Raw genomic sequence first — 22,650 nt, forward strand, 5'->3', positions numbered from 1 at the left:
ATCCTCAGGATTCCAGCGTCTTATCTATCTTCCCTTCGCTCCATTGTCCATCTGCGCTCGCCTCCAGCCCCCTTTTCTCCGCAGGCCGGGTGCGTTTTCTGCATAAACTACACAGTGGGGGAAACCCCTCTCGGCTGCATTAGTTGTGTCGTTTTACCTTTATGCTTTTGTTGAATGGTCACGAGAGTCCGGATTGGGTTAGGAAAGGTGAGGAATGGGGAGACGGGCCACTCTTTTATCCCTAGAGTCCTGGAGAGGCTGTCTGCCCCACAGGGCCCCACAGGGTCCATGTGTATGTCCACGAGGTTACTTTGCAGGTCTCGGGCCTCACCTGAACCCCTTTCTTTGTTGACAGGTAGCACGTGCCTAGCCCTTTCCCTCCCACTCATCACCTTGTGTCCACTCCAGGGCCAGACTCGCTGCAGGGCTGGTCTTGGTGGCTTCTGCTAAAACTGAAAATGCACATTCCATGCCACCCAGTGGTTCTCTGCTTCGAGGAATTTTCCCACATGTGTACGAGGAGGCATGCACAGGGATGTCCAAAGCAGCATTGTTATGTTGGTGAAAAATAGATTGTCCAAATGTTTATAACTAGTGGAATGGAAAACATGAAACCGCTTTTAAACAGGATGGCATTTTACTCAGCAGACAAAGAAATGAATGAGAGCCCTAAGCTTCAGTGATGAATGTCAGAGGCGTGGGTATCAAAGACATGATTTGGAAGGAAAATAGCAAGTCACAGGATGACCATGTGATATTTGTGGACATAAAAAAACACACACACACACAGAAGAGAATACTAAACTGTGTTTGTGGGCTCAGGTACATTTCATGGACATGTCCACGGACCAGAAAGATACACTTAAATTCCAAAATAATATTGCTTCTGGCGAAGAAGAGAGGAAATTCAGTGAGAGAGAAACATAATGGGAACATCAACTTAAAAAATCTGAAGAAATGTGGGGTGCCTGGGTGTTGCAGTCAGTTGAACGTCCAACTTTGGCTCAGGTTATAATCTCATGGGTCATAATCTCATGGTTTGTGGGTTTGAGCCCTGCGTCTGGCTCTGTGCCGAGAGATCAGAGTCTGGAGCCTGCTCTCTCTCTGCCCCTTCCCTATGCATGCACACTCTCATTCCCTCTCTCTCTCTCTCTCTCTCTCTGTCTCTCACTCTCTCCAAAATAAATAAACATTAAAAAAAAATCTGAAGAAATATTGGCGCACCTGGCTGGCTCAGTCAGAACATGGGACTGTTGATCTTGGGGTTGTAAGTTCGAGCCCCACATTGGGCATAGAGATTGCTTGAAAACAAAATGTTTTAAAATATGAAGAAATATGATTGTTAACAAGCATTTACTCTGCATGATGGGTATATGCATATTTGTTATGTTTTTAAGTCTTCACACTTAAACTTTTGATTTGAATTTTTAAAATAATTGAAGAAAGACTGATCGCCACTGTGAGCAATTGAGGAATGATATATCTTTTGGTTGCGAGCGACTGACAACCCAGTTCAAACTGGCTTAAGCTCTTAAAGAGGGAGAATTTTTGGTTTTCAGATCTGAATAACCCCAGAGTATGTCTTGCTTTGGGATTTCAAATGCGTGGACTGCTTTCTTTCTAGTTGACCTCAGCATCTCTCCTCAAAGTGGTCCCAAGGTGAGTTCAGTAGAAGAAGGGGTTCTTTCTCCTAAATGGTTAAAAGAGAAGGGCCCGGCTAGCTTTCCTTGGCCTGGGTTGAGTCACATGCTTGGGTGTGAACCATCACTGTGGTCAGATGGGCTCTGCTGATGGCTCGCTCTGGCCCTGGGTCACACCTCTACCCCAGAGTATGAAGGAGGGGGTGAAACCAGCTGCACCAGACATCACAGTTGGGGGTGGTGTGGGAGCGGCGCTGTCGCCACTGAAGGGGGACGCCAAGGAGGCCAGAGCAACAAATGTCCACCTTGAATTGCCAGCTCACTTTTGAAAAGGGATTGCAGAGCGTGTTGTGATAAAGCTGGAATCTTCGAGTCCAACAAACAGTTTGCCCTTCGACACTTGCCTCTTATCACTGTGCACCCTTTCCCGGGTAATGGGGCTTCCTCATGGGAGTGATACTGGAAATGCCTGAGTAGGGCTCTCAGTAGACGTCCCGTAAGCCATCAGCTCCCCACCCAAGTCGGGGTGGGGGCGTAGACGCTGCCAAGTGAGCTGGGAGCATCGCAGGTGTTTTGCAAATAGGATAGAGTAGATGGATTGAAAGCACGTTTAATATCATTTTGTCTTTGCCAAATAATACTTACTTAATGTAACGTAAACTACAAACAGTGTGCAGTTTATTGTTGTTACTGTCAAAAAGTCATGCCTTCAGCGATTGTGAGGTGCTCACTAGGGGTGTGGTTTCTTGAGCCCAGCTCGAAGAGAAAGCTGTCCCCTATGTTTACATAAACCAAGTGACCTGACTTCATGCCAAAGTCCCTTTCCAGTGGAAGTTTGCCCTCACCACCCTCAACTTGCAAACCAGAGAGGGCTGAGGAGACTCTGCTTGGTATCTTCGAACCTTTGTTTTTCCTCCTTAACACCACACTCCAGGAACCGTGGATCTCCCAGGAGGTGCGACGGGAGTAGCCCTGAACTTAGACTGTATGAACTACCTATTACCGAGGACCCCGGCGGCCAAACTGGGGCTGTTACTGGGGCTTTGTGAAGCACCCCCCCCCCCCGCCAAAAATAAAGCACACTCAGTATGTTCATAACTTTTGTCCCGACAAGCTGTCTTTGATCTCTGCTGATGAAAATCAAATGTGCAGGTTTTTTCAGGATGCCGTAGGCCAAATATAATTAGTATGGAGATTTCCGGTTTGTCCCAACTTTCAAGAGAAGGAACCCTACCTGTATTTTGGATCAGCATACCACCACCTAAGTGCAGATGAAGTGATCCTCATCCACGGAACAAGAAGAAAAACGCCAGTTCAAAGGACCTTTGGAACAAGACTCTTGACTAGCATAAAGTGGTGAGCGCACAGTTCTGCGCAGGGCAGCTGTATCCGACCCATCTAGGCCGGTCTGTTACTCTTTTAGCTCATGACGGGGTGGTTCTGGTTTTTGCATCTCCCATTTAAAACATCCAAAAGCTTTGCATTTGGCCAGGCAGACTTTAAACTCACATCTCCAAAAGTTTAAGTGGCATGAAACTTTATGAAGTTGTGAATCATTCAGTGCCGATACACCAGGAAGCACACTGTTTTTCTAGACGTGCAGTGGCATCCAGCAGGACCCGCGGAGGCCCCCTTGGCACACTAGATCAGCAGTTCTCAAACTTGCTCATCACAGGACCCCTTTATACTCTTTAAAATTACTAGGGACCCCAAAGAGCTTTTTAAAGTGTTATGTTCCAGCCATTGACATGTACCACATTAGAAGTTAAAGCAGAGGACATTTTACTTTTTTAATGTCTGTTTATTTTTGAGAGAGAGTGTGAGCAGGGGAGGGGCAGAGAGAGAGGGAGACGCAGAATTTGAAGCAGTCTTCAGGCTCTCAGCTGTCAGCACAGAGCCCGATATGGAGCTCAAACTCACAAACCGCGAGATCATGACCTGAGCTGGTCAGACGCTTCAGTGACTGAGCCACCTGGGTGCCCCAAAACACAACATTTTAAATATGTATTAATTTATTTAAAAATAATCAGAAAGCCATTACATGTTAATATAAAGACATACTTTCATGAAAATAACTAAATTTTCAAAAGAAAAAATCCTAGGGAGAAGAGTGGCACTGTTTTACATTTTTGCAGACCTCTTTAGACCTCAAGCTTCACAGAAGGCAGCTCTATTCGCAAAGCTGTTATCCTATCACGTCAGGTAGCTGCTGAAAAACTCCACTGTGCATTCATTCGTGGAAGGATGGGAGCGAAAAAGGCAATTAGCATCTTAATATAATTATGAAAGTAGTTTGGACTCCTCAGATCCCAGAGAAGTTCTGGGACCCCAGGGGTCTATAGACCACACTTTGAAAACTGCTGTATAGGAGTCACATAGTTGAATGCTGTCTAGAACACCAAAGGAAGAAGGAAGAAGGGGAGAGAGGAACCAACTAAGGAACGCTTAACATGTTAAAACATCTAAAATAACCACTAAAATACTAAACACAGAGTATATGATTTCCAATTCAGTGATATGAGAAACAAATATGAGAATGATATGAGAAATGAAAAGAAATAAAAAAAACTTAATCCCAAAGGAAGGCAAGAAGAGAGAAAAAAGAAATATAAGAAGGTGAAGAAAATAGCACAAAATAAGATGGTAGGCATTTCATTTTTTTTTTTTTTCTTAAATGTGTTCACTGTGATAATTCATCTGACTGTTACAATTACTATCAGGCCATTCGCAGTGTGAGTGTATATTTCAGTATGTGGGTACACTTCCATGGAAGTGATTAAAAATAAGATGGGGCAGGGACACCTGGGATGGTCAGTCAGTTAAGCATCCCACTTTGGCTCAGGCCATGATCTCACAGCTGGTGGGTTTGAGCCCTGCATCGGGCTCTGTGCTGACAGCTCAGAGCCTGGATCTTACTTCCGATTCTGTGTCTCCTTCTCTCTCTGCCCCTTCCCTGCTTGCACTCTTATCTCTCTCTCAAAAATAAATAAACATTAAAATTTTTTTAATTAAAAAAAAATAAGATGGGGCAGAAATAAATCCAAGCATATTGGAAATTATTTTTATATAAGTATAAATGAATAAAACAATACAGGTAAAAGACCAATATGGTTGAATTGTCAGACCATATTACATACAAAACATCCAGCCACTGTATATATTGCTTGTAAAAGATGCACCTGACCTAAGGATATAGAAAGTTGGAAAGTAAAAGGATGGACAGTGATGTACTGGGAAAATACTAACCACGAAAACAAGTTGGTGTGGCTATATTTATATCAGACCAAATAAATTTTAAGGCAAAAGGAATGACCAACATTTCATTTTAGCAGGAAGACAGAACTACGAGGAGAAGAAGACAAGTTCACCATCACGGAGGAGCAGGTAACACACCTCTCCATGTAACTGGTAGATCAAATAGAGCAAAAGTAAATAATGGTTATAAGGATTCGAACATCACAGATGAACAAATTTGATCTAAGGTGTACAGAGACAACATGCGCCTGACGATTGCAGGATCTATGTTCTTGTCACACCTGGAACGTTAGATTGACAATATTCCGGGCCCAAAAGCAGTTCTCAACAAATTTCAAAGATTTGGAACCATTCAAACCATATTCTCTGGCCACAGTGCCATTTGGGTAGGAACAAATAACGAAAGGATCAAGAAGAATTTGTATGCTTGAAAATAAAGAAAATGTCTAAACTTGAGTCAAAGGAAAAAAATCCTGTGGAAATTAGGGCCTATAAGAACTTAAAATAGTGAAAATTATGCAAATGCAGGCTTGTAGCATCCCACTGACACTGTACTTCATAGTCTTACATGCTTGTGATAGCAAAGAACAGAGGTTAAAGATGAACGAATGTCAACTTGAAATACGTTAGAAAGCAAGCAACTGAAAAGACTCCATAAAGTAGGAGGAAGGGAACAACCCAACACTGATGAAATAGAAAGCGTAGATAAATACCAGAGAAGGCCTTGGGCTTTTGAAAAGATGAGTTTCAACAGACTTCTGGCAAGATAGATGACGCAAAAAAGAAGACACACATACACAGTGTTGGAGACTGAAAATAGGGCAGAACTACTGACGAGTATCCTGACCCGAGTTTCTTCACACCAGAGCTGACTCTTCCCTCAAGGACTGTTTCTTTTCTTGCCCGTTTCATAGACTTGAGCCAGCAACCGCTTTGGCTGGGGGGCTAGACCTCCGGGCTCCCATGGCAGGATCCTGTCTGACTCTCCAGACTCCTGCCTGTGCTAGACGTTCAGACCTGGAGCGTGGAGCACCCCCCCCCCCCCCGCCCCGCCGAGTCAGGGCCAAGGAACGAGCAAAAAGCTTTGCACCGGCTGAAGGAATGCTACCATCATATAGCTACTGAATGGGGAGAGAATTCCAAGGGTAAGAGGGCTGTGGCTGACCAGGAGGCAGTGCCGGCCACAAATAAGGAAATGTCATAACTGCCAGGAAACAAAACAAAAGCACCGACCCAGTGGATGAGTTGGATTTGAGAGGTCTACTGCTCTTCTGTGCCTCTTAAGCTAGACACAGGTGAACTCACCCCAGTTCTGTTTCACTGTTCCCCATTTGGAGCCCTCCCCACAAAATGTTTCCCCGAGCTAGCAGAGTTAGTCTCCTGTGAAGCCGACATTGGCCATATCCAAACTCTCATCTCCTCTCTCTGCGGCGGCTTCTCCAGCTTTTCTCCTGCAGCGCCCTGCCAGCGAGGCAGCCCAGCTCTGCAGACTCCGTAGCCTCCTATCCAAGGCTTTGCGCATAACTGAGGAGGAGAAATAGAAAACCAAGGGGTCGATGCAAGCATTGAGAGCACTGAGCAACACAGCGTACACCCGCCATTTTTCACTTTTTCGCTCTAAGAACCCCACCACGTGAGACACATTGTAGGGCCCAAAGCAGACCAGGAAGTTGAAGAGGGTCACGGCGGCCAGCGCCACCGCTCTCCAGCGCTTCCGCGTCCCCACTTGGGGTCTGGAGAGCATGATACGCACAAAGCGCCAGTAGCAGAAGATGGTGACCAGCATGGGGATGAGGAAGAGGATGAGACACAGCTCTAGCCGCACAGGAAGCAATATGGCCAGTTGCTCTTGGGTGAAGTTGTCATAGCAGAGAGGGAGGCCGTTGGCCTCACCCCCGACCTTGTTGGCTGGTAAGTAATGGACGATGACCACAATGCTGCAGCGTCCGAAGGACAAGAGGCAGGAGATCAGAGAGGCGATCACTCCGTACACGGGTCGACGGGACTGCTTGTACTGCACGGGGAAAGCCACGCTGCGGTAGCGCTCGATGCTGATGCCCGCCAGGAGCCACGTGCTGTAGTAGATGCTGCTGTAGAAGCCGTAAGCAGTGAGGGCGCAGAGGACATCCCCCAAGGGCCAGAAATCGTAGGCGGCCTCAACCATCTTGAAGGGCAGCAGCAGCAGCAGCAGGAGGTCCGCCAGCGTCAGGCTGAGCAGGAGGATGTGGACGGGCGCAGGGTGAGGCTGGCGGACCCGCCCCACGAAGGCCCGCAGGGCCAGGAGGTTGGCAGGGAGACCAATGAGAAAATACATTATGTAGACAAAGAGAAGTCCCAGGCTGTGGGGACTCGGGGCCATCCTTCCTGAAGAGACAGAAAATGAGGTCAGAATCCTCTCTGACCATGGGCTTCCCAGCCCCAAACCAAGGTGACTCCATTGTCAGCCTCAGTGCGTCTCCTCTCCCTGCCTTGCCGAGTGGTTGTGGCTGACCCTTCAAAACTGAACACTGCTCTGCTTCCTGTGCTTCAGGGAGAAAGAAGGCCTCCTTGCTCCCTTGCACAATTACTTCTGGAAGGAAGAAGAGGAAAAGAAAGGAGAGGAGAGGTGGGGAGGGGAGGGAGGGAGGACAGGATGGAAGAAAGGAAGGATGATTAGCCTCCTAAACGTTGTGATGTCTTAGAAGTTCCCACAGGAAAAGTTCTGAGGTCTCCAAGTCCCCACTAGAAAGGCCCTTTTGTGAGGGCAGTGAGCTCATCTGTCTTGTTCACCACTGTGTCCTAGGACCTGGGACTGTGCCTGGTGCATAGTAGGTGCTCAACACTATCTGTTGACAAATGAATGGCTGTATGAACAGAGGGGAAGGAAACAGCTGCTTCATTACCTAGAGGGACTAAGCCTGAGGCTGTCGCCGAGTTTCTCCAAATTTTGCTCAGCCTGGTTGTGGTTTCTTTCTTTATATTTGCCTCTTTTCTCTTTCTTTTCCCTCCACAAGTCTTTGGGCTTGAACAGAAGACTCTCAGCTTCACCCCTGCAAATGAGAATTTGGTCAGGCCTGAGGGATGGGCATGTTGAGCCCGAGGTGAGTCCCAGACACCCAGCTTCTTGATTCTACGCTGAGCCCTTCAAAGAAAACCTGTAGGTTTTGGGGCGGGGTGGGGGGAAGGGCTAGGGATGGGAGGGATCTGAGCTGGGCCAGGTCGGCAGGATCCCAGCCCCGGCCATGCCTCCTGTCAGTCACATGACTGGGAAAATCACTTAGGTCCTCATATCACAGATAACCATGATTTCTCTAGAAGTACCACAATTCCCCGCCTGCTACCTGCAAATGCACCCTTTCTCGCTGCCTGAAGAAAGCACATGTATGTGAGTTTTATGTCGATCGAGTATAACGTTTAATCTCTTATTTACCGCTAGAAGGGAGACATTTAAAATAAAACTTGAGTCCTCAACCTGTTACTGCTAGCATGTTACTGGTGTCCCATCTAGGTATCACGTTCCCAGAGCAGAGCATCTGAGGTAGAGGGCCAGGTGAACAGGGTCATTCCCATCTAGTTGGGGCTGAGCTCACTTTTCATTTTCCCACCCCTCTCACCTGCACCCGGCCCCCACCAGCACCACCAGCTCGCCATTTGACTTGTCCTGGCCCCTTTCCCATCTCTCTGACCTCTCGTCCTATCTCCTCGGAGAGTAAACTCCATACTCTGCCCCCCCTTCATAAGTTTATCTACACTCACTCCTTCCTTCTGTCCCATCCCTTTGTGGGCTTGTGATCCCAATGACCTCTTCCCTGAGCACAAGCAAAGTTGGGTGTCTTGCCTTTTCCTGGAGACAGTCGGATGGCTTTTCAAATTCGTTGGGTCTCAGGAGCAGGAAGAACTTTGTCTAACTGGACCACCTTTTTCTCTTCCACAAACACGAGACTTTTATACCTGGATGAGTCACGTGGTCAAAGAGAGGAAGGTCAGTAGCTGAGCTCTTCCCAAGGCAGTTTGACCCTCTGGATCCCCCACCAAATTCTGTCCCCACCAAACTTATTTCTCCCAGAATCCAGATCACAACTCTTCTTTTGGGCTTCCTCCTCTTTCCCTGTTTCAAGTAATCAATTCTGTTTTCCTTTGCATGGGAAATTATTCCAGTTTTGAACATGTGGCCTCTTCCTGCTCCTTCCACTCTTTCTGCACCCTTTCCTTCCCCATCTTTTCTCTCAAGGCCCCTGACATAATCAGTTTCCTGTTCTCTTTCTAGGAGGCTCTTCTGAAACTCATTAGTGTCCTAAGCATTGTCTGACTTCCTCTGGCCCATCAGGTCCCTTCCTTTTTTTATTTTTTTAATTTTTTAAAATATTTATTTATTTTTGAGAGAGAGAGAGAGAGAGAGAGGCAGACTGCAAGTGGGGGAGGGGCAGAGAGAGAGAGAGAGGGAGACACAGAATCCAAAGCAGGCTCTAGGCTCCAAGCTGTCAGCACAGAGCCCAACGCAGGGCTAGAACTCACAAACTGTGAGATCGTGACCTGAGCCAAAGTTGGATGCTTAAACGACTGAGCCACCCAGGCGCCCCCCAGAAAGCATCTCTTATTGCCTATCACTCCCCACGTTGGTCCCCAAGTGATCTCTCTATGTTCCTGTAGGCTGGCCTTCCCTAACCTACACTGTACCTGTCCTAAAATGGGCATTCAGGAATTGGTTTTGATGCTTGATACACATGGGCAAAGGGAACATAATTATCTTTCACTCTCTACCAAATTAATTTGTACCATGTTGCTGCCTGCATTTGATTGAGCGACAGAAACTTACTGGAAAGGTGAAGAGTGCTGCCACATAAGGCTGCTCTCATCCTAAAATGCCAGGGGAGGGTCCTCCTTTCTCCACCCCTGTCCCCAAGGAGCTGATTCCCCAGTCAGAACAGAGCTGAAGAATCTATTAGCAGGTGCTAGGACCACGGGAGACCACGGGAGTCTGTTAGCCCACCCTTGGGATGTTGGCCTTCCCATGGGATGTTGGGGTGGCGTCTAGGTAAGATTGGCTCTTCCGCAAGGGACTGTTTTGAAGTTTGTCCATAGAAAAAAACCAATGTACAATTCCTTGCATGTCACAGGCACTTGCATAACTGGAGTGAAAGGACAAGAGCTGGGGGTGCCCATAAGAGCTTGCCAGCTGCCGACACAAGCGACAAGGAGGTCAGAACCTGCACTTTTTGTCTTCCCTTTTATCTCCGTTCTGTCACCCAAGCCAGCAGTGTTGGGATGTCCTTGGTGCTCAGGTCCCAGGGTCACCGGGGTAGAAAGGGGAGTGCAGACTAAACTGTTTGAGAGAACCAGCAGGCTCCGTGGACCTCGCACACAGCCGCGTCACGGGGGCGGGCCACGCAGCATCCCTGCTTTCCTTCAGTGAAGCGTTGCCCAGGCTGCTCATGGCTGATTGGCACATGGGCTTCCTCCATGTGCCTCACCTTTCACATCACCACACCCCCAGTTGTCAGACGCCGTGAGCCCTTGCTCCGTGCAGACCCTGCTCTAGGCGCCGCGGACATGGGCGAATGGGACAGACAGTAATCAGGGAAACCATCCAGGGAATTTCAAGTGAAGGAAGGAAGCAGAAAGGGAAATCAAGAGGGAGGCTGGTGTGGGGCTTTTGGGGGAGAGAGCTGTCAGGAAAGGCCTGGGCTAAGCAGGGATGTTCGCACGGAGGAGAGGAGCCAGCCATGGGTAGAGCGTTGCAGGTAGAGGGGACAGCGGGAACAGACTTGCTGCGTCAGAGGAACCGAAAGGAGGCCAGGGTGGCTGGGTGCAGAAGCCAGGTCAGGCCGCTCAGCCTGTGGGCGGCGGTGAGAGGGCCCAGGAGGGAGTTAGAGAGTGCTGACTGTCATCTGGAGTTGTTCGACCTCAGAGGACAGACAGCTGTCACATCTGCATCCGTTGATCTTATCTCCCTCTCTTGCTCTTTGGTGTGTCCCGATAAGCTGCCCTAGCCAGGCAGAAGCTGACAGCCCCCTTCTTGTTCCTCCTAACACACATCACTGTGTCTTCATCACTGTCCTCTTCAGCATCAGCACCAACAGATTGGGGAAAGGCCAGAGGGGGGTGCTGAACATGAAGTCTCTGGGAAACATTTTAAGAGGCTAAGGAACAATGGTGTCCAGTCACACGCTCAGTGGCATGTGCCAGCAGGGGAAGGGAAGGGAAGGGAGGGACATGGGCCCATCCAGGGAGCAGGGTTCAAGGTAGTCACTGCCGTACTTGCTCTTGAGCCAGCCCCCTGGACAGCTCAGCCCACTGCGGTTCAGGTGCACCCCTTGGAGCCACGCAGTCGAAGATGGAGAAACCTCACCTGTTAGGAAATTAAGGTTTTCTGGCCGCCACTCCCTCCACCGGCTGCTGCCTCTGTGTGCCCTGGCTTCCCACGTCTCGGGAGTGGGGCCCCAGGGTACACAGGTTTGCCACCCCCTCCTTCCAGTTACTCAGACCAAAACCCCGAGACAGAGCTGTGATTCTTCTCTTCCTCTGCCATTTATTCCATGAGCAGACGTCTTCCGCTGTCTCTTCACAATATATCCCCAATCTCACCACTGACCACACCCTCCGCTGCCACCCTGGTTCAAGCTGTCATCCCCATCGCTCGCCTGTGTCCCTGAATGATCTCCTCCTGTCTGATCCCCCTGCTACTCCTGTTGCCCCTTCAGTCTGTTCTCCACACGGCGGCCAGAATGGTCCTGTTAGAACCTAAGTAGTCACATCCCTCCTCTACTCAAAACCCCGTGACCTCCCCATCTCTTGTCGATGCCACAGTCCTTACTGTGGCCTGCAGGCTCTACTGTGTTGGCTTCCTGTCCCTGTCACTCTCTGACCTCATGTCCTGCTCCTCTCTCTCCCCTCGTTACTTGGGACACTTCTCTGGAGGGTGCGATTTGCTGATGCCTTTCAGAATGAAAAACCCCATACCATCTGGTCCAACACGCTGACATCTATGAGTTTATTATATGGATGTACTTTCCCGTGTGCATGAAGTACATCCTCACAGTGTTCTTTGTCTGTTTGTTCTGTGATAATAAAAGACTGGGAACAACTTCTATCCGTCAGTAGGGATCTGATCGAGTAAAAGCCATGGAGCACCCAGTCGGTAGACCCGCCATGCACCTGCTACAGGTAACCAGGCAGATCTGCAAATGCCAGCATAGATCAAACTGCGAGATGTATTGTTAAAAGGAAAAAGCGTGTCGTAGGAATGGCGCGTTGCGTGAGAGAAGGGGACACACGCCCACACATTGACTCAGCGAGGGTTTCCTGAGCAGCCCCCATGCTACCACCCTCGCCAGTGCTGGGGAATCAGCAGCGAACAGGCCTTGCTTCGCGGAGCTGACATTCCGTTGGTGCAAGGCAGTCTGCGGATGGATCGTAGCATAAGCCGGGGGTTGGACTGGGGCTAAAAAGGAAGACAGACTCGAGTCTGTCGAGAAGGAAGACAGAGGGCGAGTCTGCGAAGGCCTCTCAGAGGAGGTCATGTTTGAGCAGAGACCCGCAAGGAAGAAGAGAATGAGGTGTGAGACTGTCGTGGTGTTCCGGACGCAGGGACGGCAAGCCCCGAGGGAAGCCGGTGTGTTGGGAGAGGCCAGGCAGGCCGGAGCGGCAGCAAGGGGACCAGGAGAGGGCAGAGTTGTGCTAATGAAGTCAGGTGCTCAGCAGGCCCGGGACCACGTGGGGCCTCGTGGCTGTGGAGTGACACCTGGAATATGGTGGGCAAAGGTGTGAGGTAAGCTGTTTCACGTTTCCAAAGGATCCTTCTGGATGCCGGGTGAGTGTAGATTGGGGACGGGACACGCATGAGCCGTGGTTTGTCTCTGGAAAGGAGAACTGGGTGTTGGGATGGGAGGGAGACTTTTCTGTGTAGATCCTTTTGTGCTGTTAGATCATGAGATCGAGCCCCATATTGGGCTCTGCACAGACAGCGTGGAGCCTACTTGGGACTCTCACTCTCCCCCTCTCTCCGCCCCTTCCCCGCTCGCGTGCGCGCGTGTGTGTATGTGTGTGTGTGTGTGTGCATGCATGCACACGCTCTCTGTCTCTCTCAAAATAAAAACATTTAAAAAAACCAAAAAACTTTTTTCTGGGTGTGTGTGATCTTAAAAAAAAAAAAAATTAAAAGCAAGAGAAAACATCCACAGCTAACATTTACTGAGCATTCTTCACGAGCTGTGCTGTGTGTCACACAAACACCTGTGATTAAGCAGAGATGGTCCTGTACGTGATAGAGTACATCCCACACCACCCAGCCAGAGCCTTCTCTTCTGTTGGGCTGCCCCAGGTGGGAGAGTGGATAGGACCAAGGTAGACATAAAAAAGGAAGAGGACAGAGCTACCGGCCTCCTGGCCATTGGATCCCCACCCATTCCCACCCATACTTGGCATTATCCAGCTTCTGGATTTTTGCCAGTTGAATGGCTATCAAGCAGTGTCTGTTTGCTGTTTTAATGCATCCCCATTTTACTGATTACTAATGGGTTTCACATCACTCAATAGGATGCAGGCTCTCTTAGCCCATAATCACCATTCTGGACAGCGTCTCAGTGATGGCTCTTAATTGCAGCAACAGAAGCCAACTCTGCTAATTTAGAGATGATATGATAACATGTTGGGTAGCTCAGAGATCTGCCAGGAAGGCTGGAGAACGAAGCTTGGAGAATAAAGGGAGCTGTGCAGTCAGGACCACATTAAAAGCTATGCCACCCAACCCAGTCCAGTGAGGGCGCAGGAGCCCCTCCCCTTCAAACCCACACACGCTGTGGCCCTAGGGTCACATTCTATTTGCCACCACTGCTGCCACCGCCGGGAGCAATTCCCTGCTGCCTTCCTTCTTTGTACCACTTTGTAGCCTCAGATTTGAGTTTGGGCAGCTGAACCTGATTAGCTAAACACAGGAGAGATGCCCAGAAAACAAGGTCCCAGCGTTATCAGCTTCTCTGGTGGGAGCCAGGCTCTGCTTCCCACCAAGACTAAAGATTCAGACATGGGCAGTTCCCTAAACACGGGAAGGGAGTCAGGTGCTGGGGAACTGAAGGATGCTCAGTGTTCTTACAGCAGGGCCCCTCAGCGGTCAGGACAGCCTAGACCACTTCCATTTTTTGAAGTTCCCAGTCTATGAAGAAAAAAAAAAGGTGACGATATTCTCAAATGGGGTTGTAATGGTAGAACAGCCTCTTACCATGAAATAAGAAATGGGACTGTACCATTCACAAAATAGTTGTAGGATTTTCTCTGCCTGCTTTTTGACAGTGTGCGGTGAAGTGTAGAACCAGAAATGAGCCATGGGTTTAAAAACTAGGTCCTGTCAAGATATTTGTGTGACTGTGTGTTTAACCTCACCTGGGGATCACGTCCTAAGAGTAAATGGGCCCGGGGCCAGATGCCCTGCAGACAGACACCGGGGTGAGCCTGGTATCAGCGGATGGGCCGGGCCTGCCTGGCTCAGAGCACAGGTGCTGCCCTACCTGTTGTGCTGATGCAGAATTCCGAGGAGGTGAATTCTGCACCCTGAGGCCATCTCAAATGGGATATAGCCGCGTTATGGAAAGAGCGGGACTTGACAGATGCCAGTAAACCCTAACTTCATTTCTTCCCCTACAACCCTTCGTCCTGTGGTAGCACGACTTCTCGAGGGCCCTGGCTCCTGTGGGTACTCTTAGACGGTAAGAGTCCGGTCTGTGGAATAATCACGTAGCTCCAGCCCGGTGTAATATCAAAGTTCCCAATTCTGTTCCAGGGAGCACTTCTCCCTCCCGGCTCTGCGATGTCGCCGACTGACAGCCTGCAGAGGAAGGGCCTGGCGCGGTGGGATTTCTCTTTCTTGGCTCCGTCTGGTCTCCTGTGCTCTCCTACTCGTTAGCTACAGCTTTCGGCCCCTCCCCGTGGGCAGAGAGGATGCAGGAGGGGCCGGGAATGTCTAGCTGGCCTGGTACGGTTATGACCTGGGGCTGATGCCCTCTGGGCGGGACGTGTCTAGTGCTGACTCGGTCTCCAGTGGAGGCCCTTTGCAGGTTCTTGGACCTCCCAGCTGGAACCTTTCTCTGCGTTTCCTTTGGATGTGAGTGCCTCCTCCGCCCGGTCACTCAGTCCGGTCTCTGCTCCTGGGCCTCCTCTCTGTGGGACCTCACTGGGCCTCCGGGCTGACTCTTGGGTGGGGTCATTCATGAAATGATTAGACTGGCTCGCCAGCAGAGGGTCCCCCTTTGGTCCAAGGGGACCGTGGACCGTACCATTGTCAGTAGGACAGCAGCTCACCGCCAGTGTGGCCGCTTGTCCTGGTTTGATTTTTCCCAGCAAGCTTCTGGCACCAGCCTTCGCGTCCTCTAAACTTCAGGGACATGTCAAGCCCTGCCGGTGGCTGTCTTCAAGCCCATCTGTTGTGCATTATGTGCGAGCAGGAAGCTCCCCGTCGTCCTCCCACTGGAGTCAGAACACGGTACACTCGCAGCGTTCCAGAAAGTTTTCAGTGTCTCCTCTTCCACGTCCCAGTTCCTTGTATCTGGCCTAGACGTGGGCCTTGAACCAGGGCTGATAAAACCGGTTTCCAGAGTCCGTGTGGATGGTCTAACGCCTTCCATTGGATGGGGATGTGGTGGCACTTGGCGTCTGTTGATCTTTTTTCTAAGTTACCACGTTAATTTTCATTTTACAATGTATTTTAGTTGCATATGGTTGACACACAACGTTACATTACTTTCGGATGTACAACGTAGCGATTCCCCAAGTTTGTATATTATTCTGTGTTCAACACAAGTATAGCTACGGTCTATCCCAATGCATCGCTATTATGATATCATTGACTCTGTTCCTTGTGCTGTGGCTTTTATCCCCACGACTTATTGATTCCTTAGCTGGAATCCTGTCCCTCCCATTCCCCTTCACCCATTTTGCCCATCCCCCCACCCCTAAGCTAACTTTTTTTAAAGTAATTCATTGAATATATTGAGCATATACCAGGACTAACTAGGGTAGGGGGTCAGATACTTTGAGTACAGGCCCCTCCATTCTGGATTTTATTTTTTTTTATTATTTTTTAATTAATTAATTAATTTTAAATTTACATCCAAGTTAGCATATAGTGCAACAATGGTTTCAGGAGTAGATTCCTTAATGCCCTCACCCATTTAGCCTTCCCCCGCTCCCACAACCCCTCCAGTAACCCTCTGTTTGCTCTCTATATTTAAGAGTCTCCTGTATTTTCTCCTGCTCCCTGTTTTTATCTTATTTTTCCTTCCCTTCCCCTATGTTCATCTGTTTTATTTCTTAAGTTCCACTTAAGAGTGAAATCATATGATATTTATCTTTCTCTGGCTGTCTGACTTTGTGTAGAATAATACACTCTAGCTCCATCCACATTGTTGCAAATGGCAAGATTTCATTCTTTTTGATGACTATATATGTGTGTGTGTGTGTGTGTATGTATGTATATATATATATATATATGTGTATATCTATCAAATATATATATGTCAAATATATATATATATCTTTCAAATAAATATATATACACATACACACACACATATATACATATATATATGTGTGTATATATATATATATATATATATATATACACACATACATACAACACACACACACACACACCACATCTTCTGTATCCATTCATCAGGTGATGGACATTTGGGCTTTTTCCATAATTTGGCTATTGTTGATAACGCTGCTGTGAACATTTGGGCGCATGTGCCCCTTCAAATCAACATTTTCATATCCTATGGATAAATACCTAGTCATGCCATTGCTGGGTTGTAAGGTAACTATTTTTAATACTTTGAGGAACCCCTACACTGCTTTCCAGAACAGCTGCGCCAGTTTGCATTCCCACCAGCAGTGCAAAAGTGTTCCCCTTTCTCCACATCCTCACCAACATCTGTTGTTTCCTGAGTTGTTAATTTTAGCCATTCTGACAAGTGAGAGGTGGTAACTCATTTTGGTTTTGATTTGTATTTCCCTGATGATGAGTGATGTTGAACATCTTTTCATGTGTCTGTTAGCTATCTGGATGTCTTCTTTGGAAACGTGTCTGTTCATGTCTTTTGGCCATTTCTTCACTGGATTATTTGTTTTTTGGGTGTTGAGTTTGATAAGTTCTTTATAGATTTTGGCTACTAGCCTTTTATTTATTTAATATGTCATTTGCAAATATCTTCTCCCATTCCATCAGTTGCCTTTTAGTTTTGTTGATTGTTTCCTTTGCTGTGCAGAAGGTTTTGATCTTGATGAGGTCCCAATAGTTCATTTTTGCTTTTGTTTCCCTTGCCTCTGGAGACCTGTCTAGTAAGAAGTTGCTGTACCCGAGGTCAAAGAGGTTTTTGCCTGCTTTCTCCTCTAGGGTTTTGATGGTTTCCTGTCTCACATTTAGGTCTTTCATCCATTTTGAGTTTATTTTTTGTGCATGGTGTAAGCCTAATTAAAATTAAAAGTTTATTTTTTGTGTAAGTAAGAAAGTGGTCCAGGTTCATTCTTCTGCATGTCACTGTCCAGTTTCTCCAACACCATTTGCTGAAGAGACTGTCTTTTTTCCACTGGATATTCTTTCCTCCTTTGTTGAAGATTAGTTGGCCATACATTTGCAGGTCCATTTCTGGGTTTTCTATTCTGTTCCATTGATCTATGTGTCTGTTTTTGCAAGCACCTGAAACTTCTATGCCCTATTCTGTGTTCCAGCTTGGTCAGAATCAAGGTGGTGAATGTTCCTCCACTATTTTTTTTTTTTAATTTTAAAAGCTTACATAATCATGCAAGAATATATCCTTCTTGTCAAAGGATTCAACAATACAGAAGTGAAATGTGAAATGCTACTTCACTTCCCCAATGCACTTCTTCCTTTCTAGGGGTAATCTGTTTATTTATATCCATATATGTACATATAGAAATGTAAAGTTTTAAAAATTGCATAGATGGAGTAATACTATGCATATTGCTTTCAAACTTCATTTTTCACTATTTAATATGTCTGATGAACTGTCACATTATTGAAGTTTTCAGGTCTTTTGTAATGACAAACAGTGCTTCAGTAAATGTCTGTCTGTCTATCTATCTAAATACATGTATTTTCGTTACATGTATTAAAAATTTTTTTAATGTTTATTTACTTTTGAGAGAGAGAAAGAGAGAGAGACAGAGAGACAGAGTGCAAGTGGGGGAGGGGCATAGAGAGAGGGAGACAGATTTTGAACCAGGCTTGAAACACGAGATCATGACCTGCACCAAAGTCGGACACTTAATCAACTGAGCTACCCAGGCGCCACTGGTTAGATGGATTTTTAGATATATAATTGATAGAACTCCTGGGTCAAAGAGATGTTCTTTAAAATTTTTGATAGCTATTTATGTATTACCTTCCTGAAAATGTTCAGTAATTTACGTTCCTACCAACCATGTATGAGGGTACCCATTTCTGTGCACCTTCTGCAATAGTGGATATTTTGAATCTTTAATATTTTTTGCTAATAGGTTGGGTAAAAATGATGATGTCTTATTGTTTACGATGTATTGCAGTTGACTACAATGTGATGTATTGTATTGATTACATGTGAAGGATTCTTTCTAATTAAGTGATCCAAACCCATTTCGCATCAGTGGGAGGGAATGGGCTATTCAGTAAATTATGTTGGGATAGTTGAGTATACGTTTGAAAGAGTTACAACTTGACAATAAAAGTAAAATCCAGCTATGCTGAAGATCAGATATATCTTTTAAAACTATAGAAGTTGTGTAGGTATTATATAAGATCGTTTTTAAGCCTTGCAATTGAGAAGGCTTTTTTTCTAGCATGACATAAATGTAGAAGTCATGGAAGTAATGATAAACTTTAGTACATAAAAATATAAAGCTATGGGAAAACTTACTAACAAAGTAAAAGACCCCATCTTTCTGCATATAAAACTGAAAAAGCATTTGTAAATGCAAACATTAATAGATATGCAAATACCCTGCAAACTAATAAGAAAAAGGCAACTATAGGAAAAAAGACAAATGACTATATTCAATATGCAAATATTTGCTACCTCATTTTTTTTAAGTTTATTTACTTATTTTGAGAGAGAGAGCATGCATGCATGCACACGCGCAAGCCAGAATGGAGCAGAGAGAGAGAATCCCAAACAGGTCAGCATGGAGCCTGACATGGGGCTCAAAATCATTAACTGTGAGATCGTGACCTGAGCCCAAATCAAAAGTCAGATGCTTAACCAACTGAGCCACCCAGGCACCCTGCTACCTCACTTTTTATAAGAGAAATTAAAAGTAAAATAGTACTGAGGGGATGCTTAATTTTATGTATGAGCGTGGCTGGGCCACAGTGCCCATGTATTTGGTCAAATGTTATTCTAGATGTTTCTGTGAAGATACTTTTGGATGAGACTTACATTTAAATTGGTAGACTTTGAGTGAAGCAGATTTCCCTCCAATCAGTTGAAGACCTGAATAGAAGGCTGGCCTTCCCTGAGCAGGAGGGAGTTCTCCAGCGGACTGCCTTCATATTTCATTTGCCACATTGACTCCTCCTTGTCTCCCAGCCCCAGACTACCTTTGGACTTGAACTGCAACTTTTTGGACCTGAGTCTCCAGCCTACCAGCCTCCTCCATCAGATTTTGGGCTCCCAAACCACCACAGTCACATGAGCCAATTTCTTAGATAAATCTCTTTCCATGCATACACACATCCTATGGGCTCTTTCTCTGGAGGACCCTAATACACCGAGTTACTGAATTTTAAATGCCAACTTAAAAAAAAGCTACAATGTGATATTTCCCCTTGTTGCAGAGGTATGGAGCCTCCTACAGACGGTTGGTGACAGAGTTGATTCATCTGGGGAAGGTAATTTGTCAATATTTAAAATATCAAATGCATGTACCATATAATACAGCGGCACCTCTTACAAAATGTATAAATGCACTGACATTTATGGAAAAGGATGTTTTTTGTAGCATTATTTATAACAGTGGAAAATTAGAGATACTTTTTCTTATTCGTTCATTTATTTATCAAGTACCAAATGCCTATTCTGTGCTAGATACTGTTTTAGGCACCTGGGTATACAGAACAAATGAAACAGACATGGTGACTGCTGGCAAGGGCTTCCCAGCGTACAGGGAGGAACCACATACTAAAAAAATGAACAGCCAAATATGCAAATCAAACTGTCATAGCGCAGTGTGGGATAATGTCAAGTGGTGAGGGTTACTTGAGATGGGGTGATCAGGGAAGGCCTCTCTAAAGTGACGCTGGCAAGAAAACCTGAAAGAAGAGGTGACCCGGCCAGGTCAAGCAGAGGAGAAACTGTGTGCAGAGACTGAGAACTTGGCTGCTCGAGGCCAGGCCAGCAGAGTGATGTCGATGAAAGTAGGATGAGCCCCCAAGGGCTTAGAGACCGGGAGAGGCAGGGACAGATGGCACAGGGCCTGGAAGCCAGGAAGAGAGGATAGGAATGGACAGTAGACAATGACACGATCCAATTATGTTCTTCAAAGGCCCCCCCTGGCTGTGATATGAACCAACGAGAATGAGGACAAGTAGAAAAGCCAGGTTGGAAGCTTTTGGAGTCCAGGTGAGAGATCCTAGTAGCTATGCATTGGAGAGAAGCAGGTTTGTGCCAGACACATTCTGGAGATAGACGCAGTAGGACTCGATGATGAATTGCGTGTGGGCAGTAAGGGAGTGGGCGTCAAGAATGGCTGTTGTGCGTTGGTGGGATAGTTGCCTTCTAAGAATGGCTTTCTGACCACTGTACACCTGTCCAAACGGCCGCCAGGGCCACCAGGTGCCACAAGGAGGCGGAGCGCTGAGTCTCTTCTATGGCTGGAAGGAATGCAGAGTGGTACAACCGACAGCAAACAGGTGGAAGGTATCTTTAAAAGTGAAACATTCAACTACCAGATGACTCAGCCATCCCTCTCCTGGATATTTGACCCAGAGAAGTGAAAACTCGAGTCCACACAAAAAACCAGTGCATGAATGTTTCGAGCAGCTCTATCCATGACTGTCCTGAACTGAAAGAACCCAAGTGTCCTTCAGTGGGTGCACGGATAAGCAAATGGTGATGTAGCCAGACAGTGGAACGAACCACTTAGCACTAAAAGGAAACAAACCGTGATGCTCACAGTAACCGGGGCGAATTTCAGAGACCTTTTGCTGAGTGGAAGAAGAAAGTGTCAAAAGGTTAAAGACTGGATGCTTCCATTTAGGTGTCGTTTTTGAAGAGATAAATACGATAGACCTGTGGTTGTCGGTGGTTAGGAGCCAGGGGAAGAAGTGACTATAACTGTTGTTTATCTTGATCGTGGTCGTGGTTACAGGAATCCATGAGTGTTAAAATTCACAGAACTGTTTAGTCCTCCCTGAAAAAGTTCCTTTTTATTGTATGATCGTTTTAAAAATAAAAAAAAAAAAAATGAAACCTTTAAAAAAAAAAGATTCCTGGGTTTCTGGCAGGGGCAGGTAGGTGGATGGTGTTGTTGGGGTGGGGGTTCAGATGTGGGGAAGGGAATGAAGAGCTCAGTTCGGACGTGTGAAGTTGAGATGTTCAGAGTTGGGCGCACAAGAGTCTGGGGCTGGAGATGGAAATTTGGGAGTCATCAATGGTGAAAGCCATGGTCATGGATTAGAACACCTGGGGAGAGAGGGTGGAGAGCAAGAGCAAAAGGGGACGGCCTTCCAGAACATTGCCTACCAGAGCATGGGAGCGGGAGGAGGAGCCAGGGTTGAGATAGAGGCCCCCAGGGATTGTGGGAGCTCCTCCGTGGGCACCTCTGCTCTGCCCTGCCTGTGTCCGCCAGAGACCTCCCTTGAGAGGGCGGGGTGGCGGGTAGCTTTAGAGCAGGGCTGCTGGCCGGGGCAGGGACTTGGAAATGCTAAGAACGATTTTAGAAAGTCAGCAGATCTCTGCAGCTGTTTGCCATCGGATCCGGGCAAAGTTATCTCTGAGCTGCACTTGTGGCAAAATGACACTTCCTCCTGCTTCTTCCGTCACCCATTCCCAGTATCTGAACCCTCCTCGGTGTCCACCGCTGCAGGGGCCACACTGGAAGCCTGAGAACCAGATCACAGCCCTCAGGCCTGCCTCTTTTTCACCACACACAACACTTTAACGTTTCATCGGCTTTAAAAAAAAAAGGGGGGGGGTAAGATTTCAAAAAACATTGGTAACAGCTGGGTTTTCAGCTGGGAGAAGCGGAAGGTATGGCAGCCCTGAGCCCACAGCCTTTCTTGGTGACAAGACAGGAGTTGAGTTCTGACGAGCTGTGCATTCCCCAGTTGGCCATAGACCGTGTGGGTCTCTGGCACCCAGATAAGAGCTGGTTGCCACCGATCACATGCTTGCACCATGGTTTCTGCCCTTTCCTGTAACCTGGGTGCCCGTATTACAGCAGTCACGTCTGCAGAAGGGCACAGCAAAAGCAGAGACCTGCGTGGCTTTTTGAAATGTGGGAAGGTTTATCGCCGACGTTATGTACACATATAATATGAGGTGACACAGAGAGGCGAGGTGGCGTGACTTTTTTTAATCAACTATTTTTAGAGAGGCTAAATTTACACGCAATAAAAATGCAGCCATTTTAAGCACACAGTTCGAGAGGTTTTGACAAACGTAGAAATCTCTGTAACCCCCTACCCCAGTCAAATTCTAGAACACTTCCATTACTCTCAAATGTCCCTCTGGCATCTTCCCCATTCATCCTTCCCCCTTCTCCTCCGTGGCTCCTGGCAACCACTGAT

At 47.1% G+C, this 22,650-nt stretch overlaps 1 protein-coding gene and 1 long non-coding RNA gene across 2 annotated transcripts; one reads left to right on the forward strand and one right to left on the reverse strand.

The window, feature by feature from the left end:
* Positions 1 to 1,274: 1,274 nt before the first annotated feature.
* On the forward strand, positions 1,275 to 21,330 carry LOC124511231 (uncharacterized). The gene is made up of 5 exons (XR_006961841.1): positions 1,275 to 2,996; positions 4,970 to 5,024; positions 7,889 to 7,975; positions 9,992 to 10,073; positions 19,699 to 21,330. It is a non-coding gene; the product is annotated as an uncharacterized LOC124511231 (long non-coding RNA).
* On the reverse strand, positions 6,268 to 7,276 carry LOC124511230 (free fatty acid receptor 2-like). Its single transcript, XM_047078246.1, has one exon. The coding sequence runs from the start codon at positions 7,252 to 7,254 to the stop codon at positions 6,268 to 6,270; it is 987 nt and encodes a 328-aa protein (XP_046934202.1). The 5' UTR covers positions 7,255 to 7,276.
* Positions 21,331 to 22,650: the final 1,320 nt, after the last annotated feature.

Source organism: Lynx rufus, unplaced genomic scaffold (assembly GCF_022079265.1).
Source record: "Lynx rufus isolate CCGP_SWC_20201006 ecotype Redwood Valley unplaced genomic scaffold, mLynRuf1.p SCAF_16, whole genome shotgun sequence".
Lineage (NCBI taxonomy): Eukaryota > Metazoa > Chordata > Mammalia > Carnivora > Felidae > Lynx > Lynx rufus.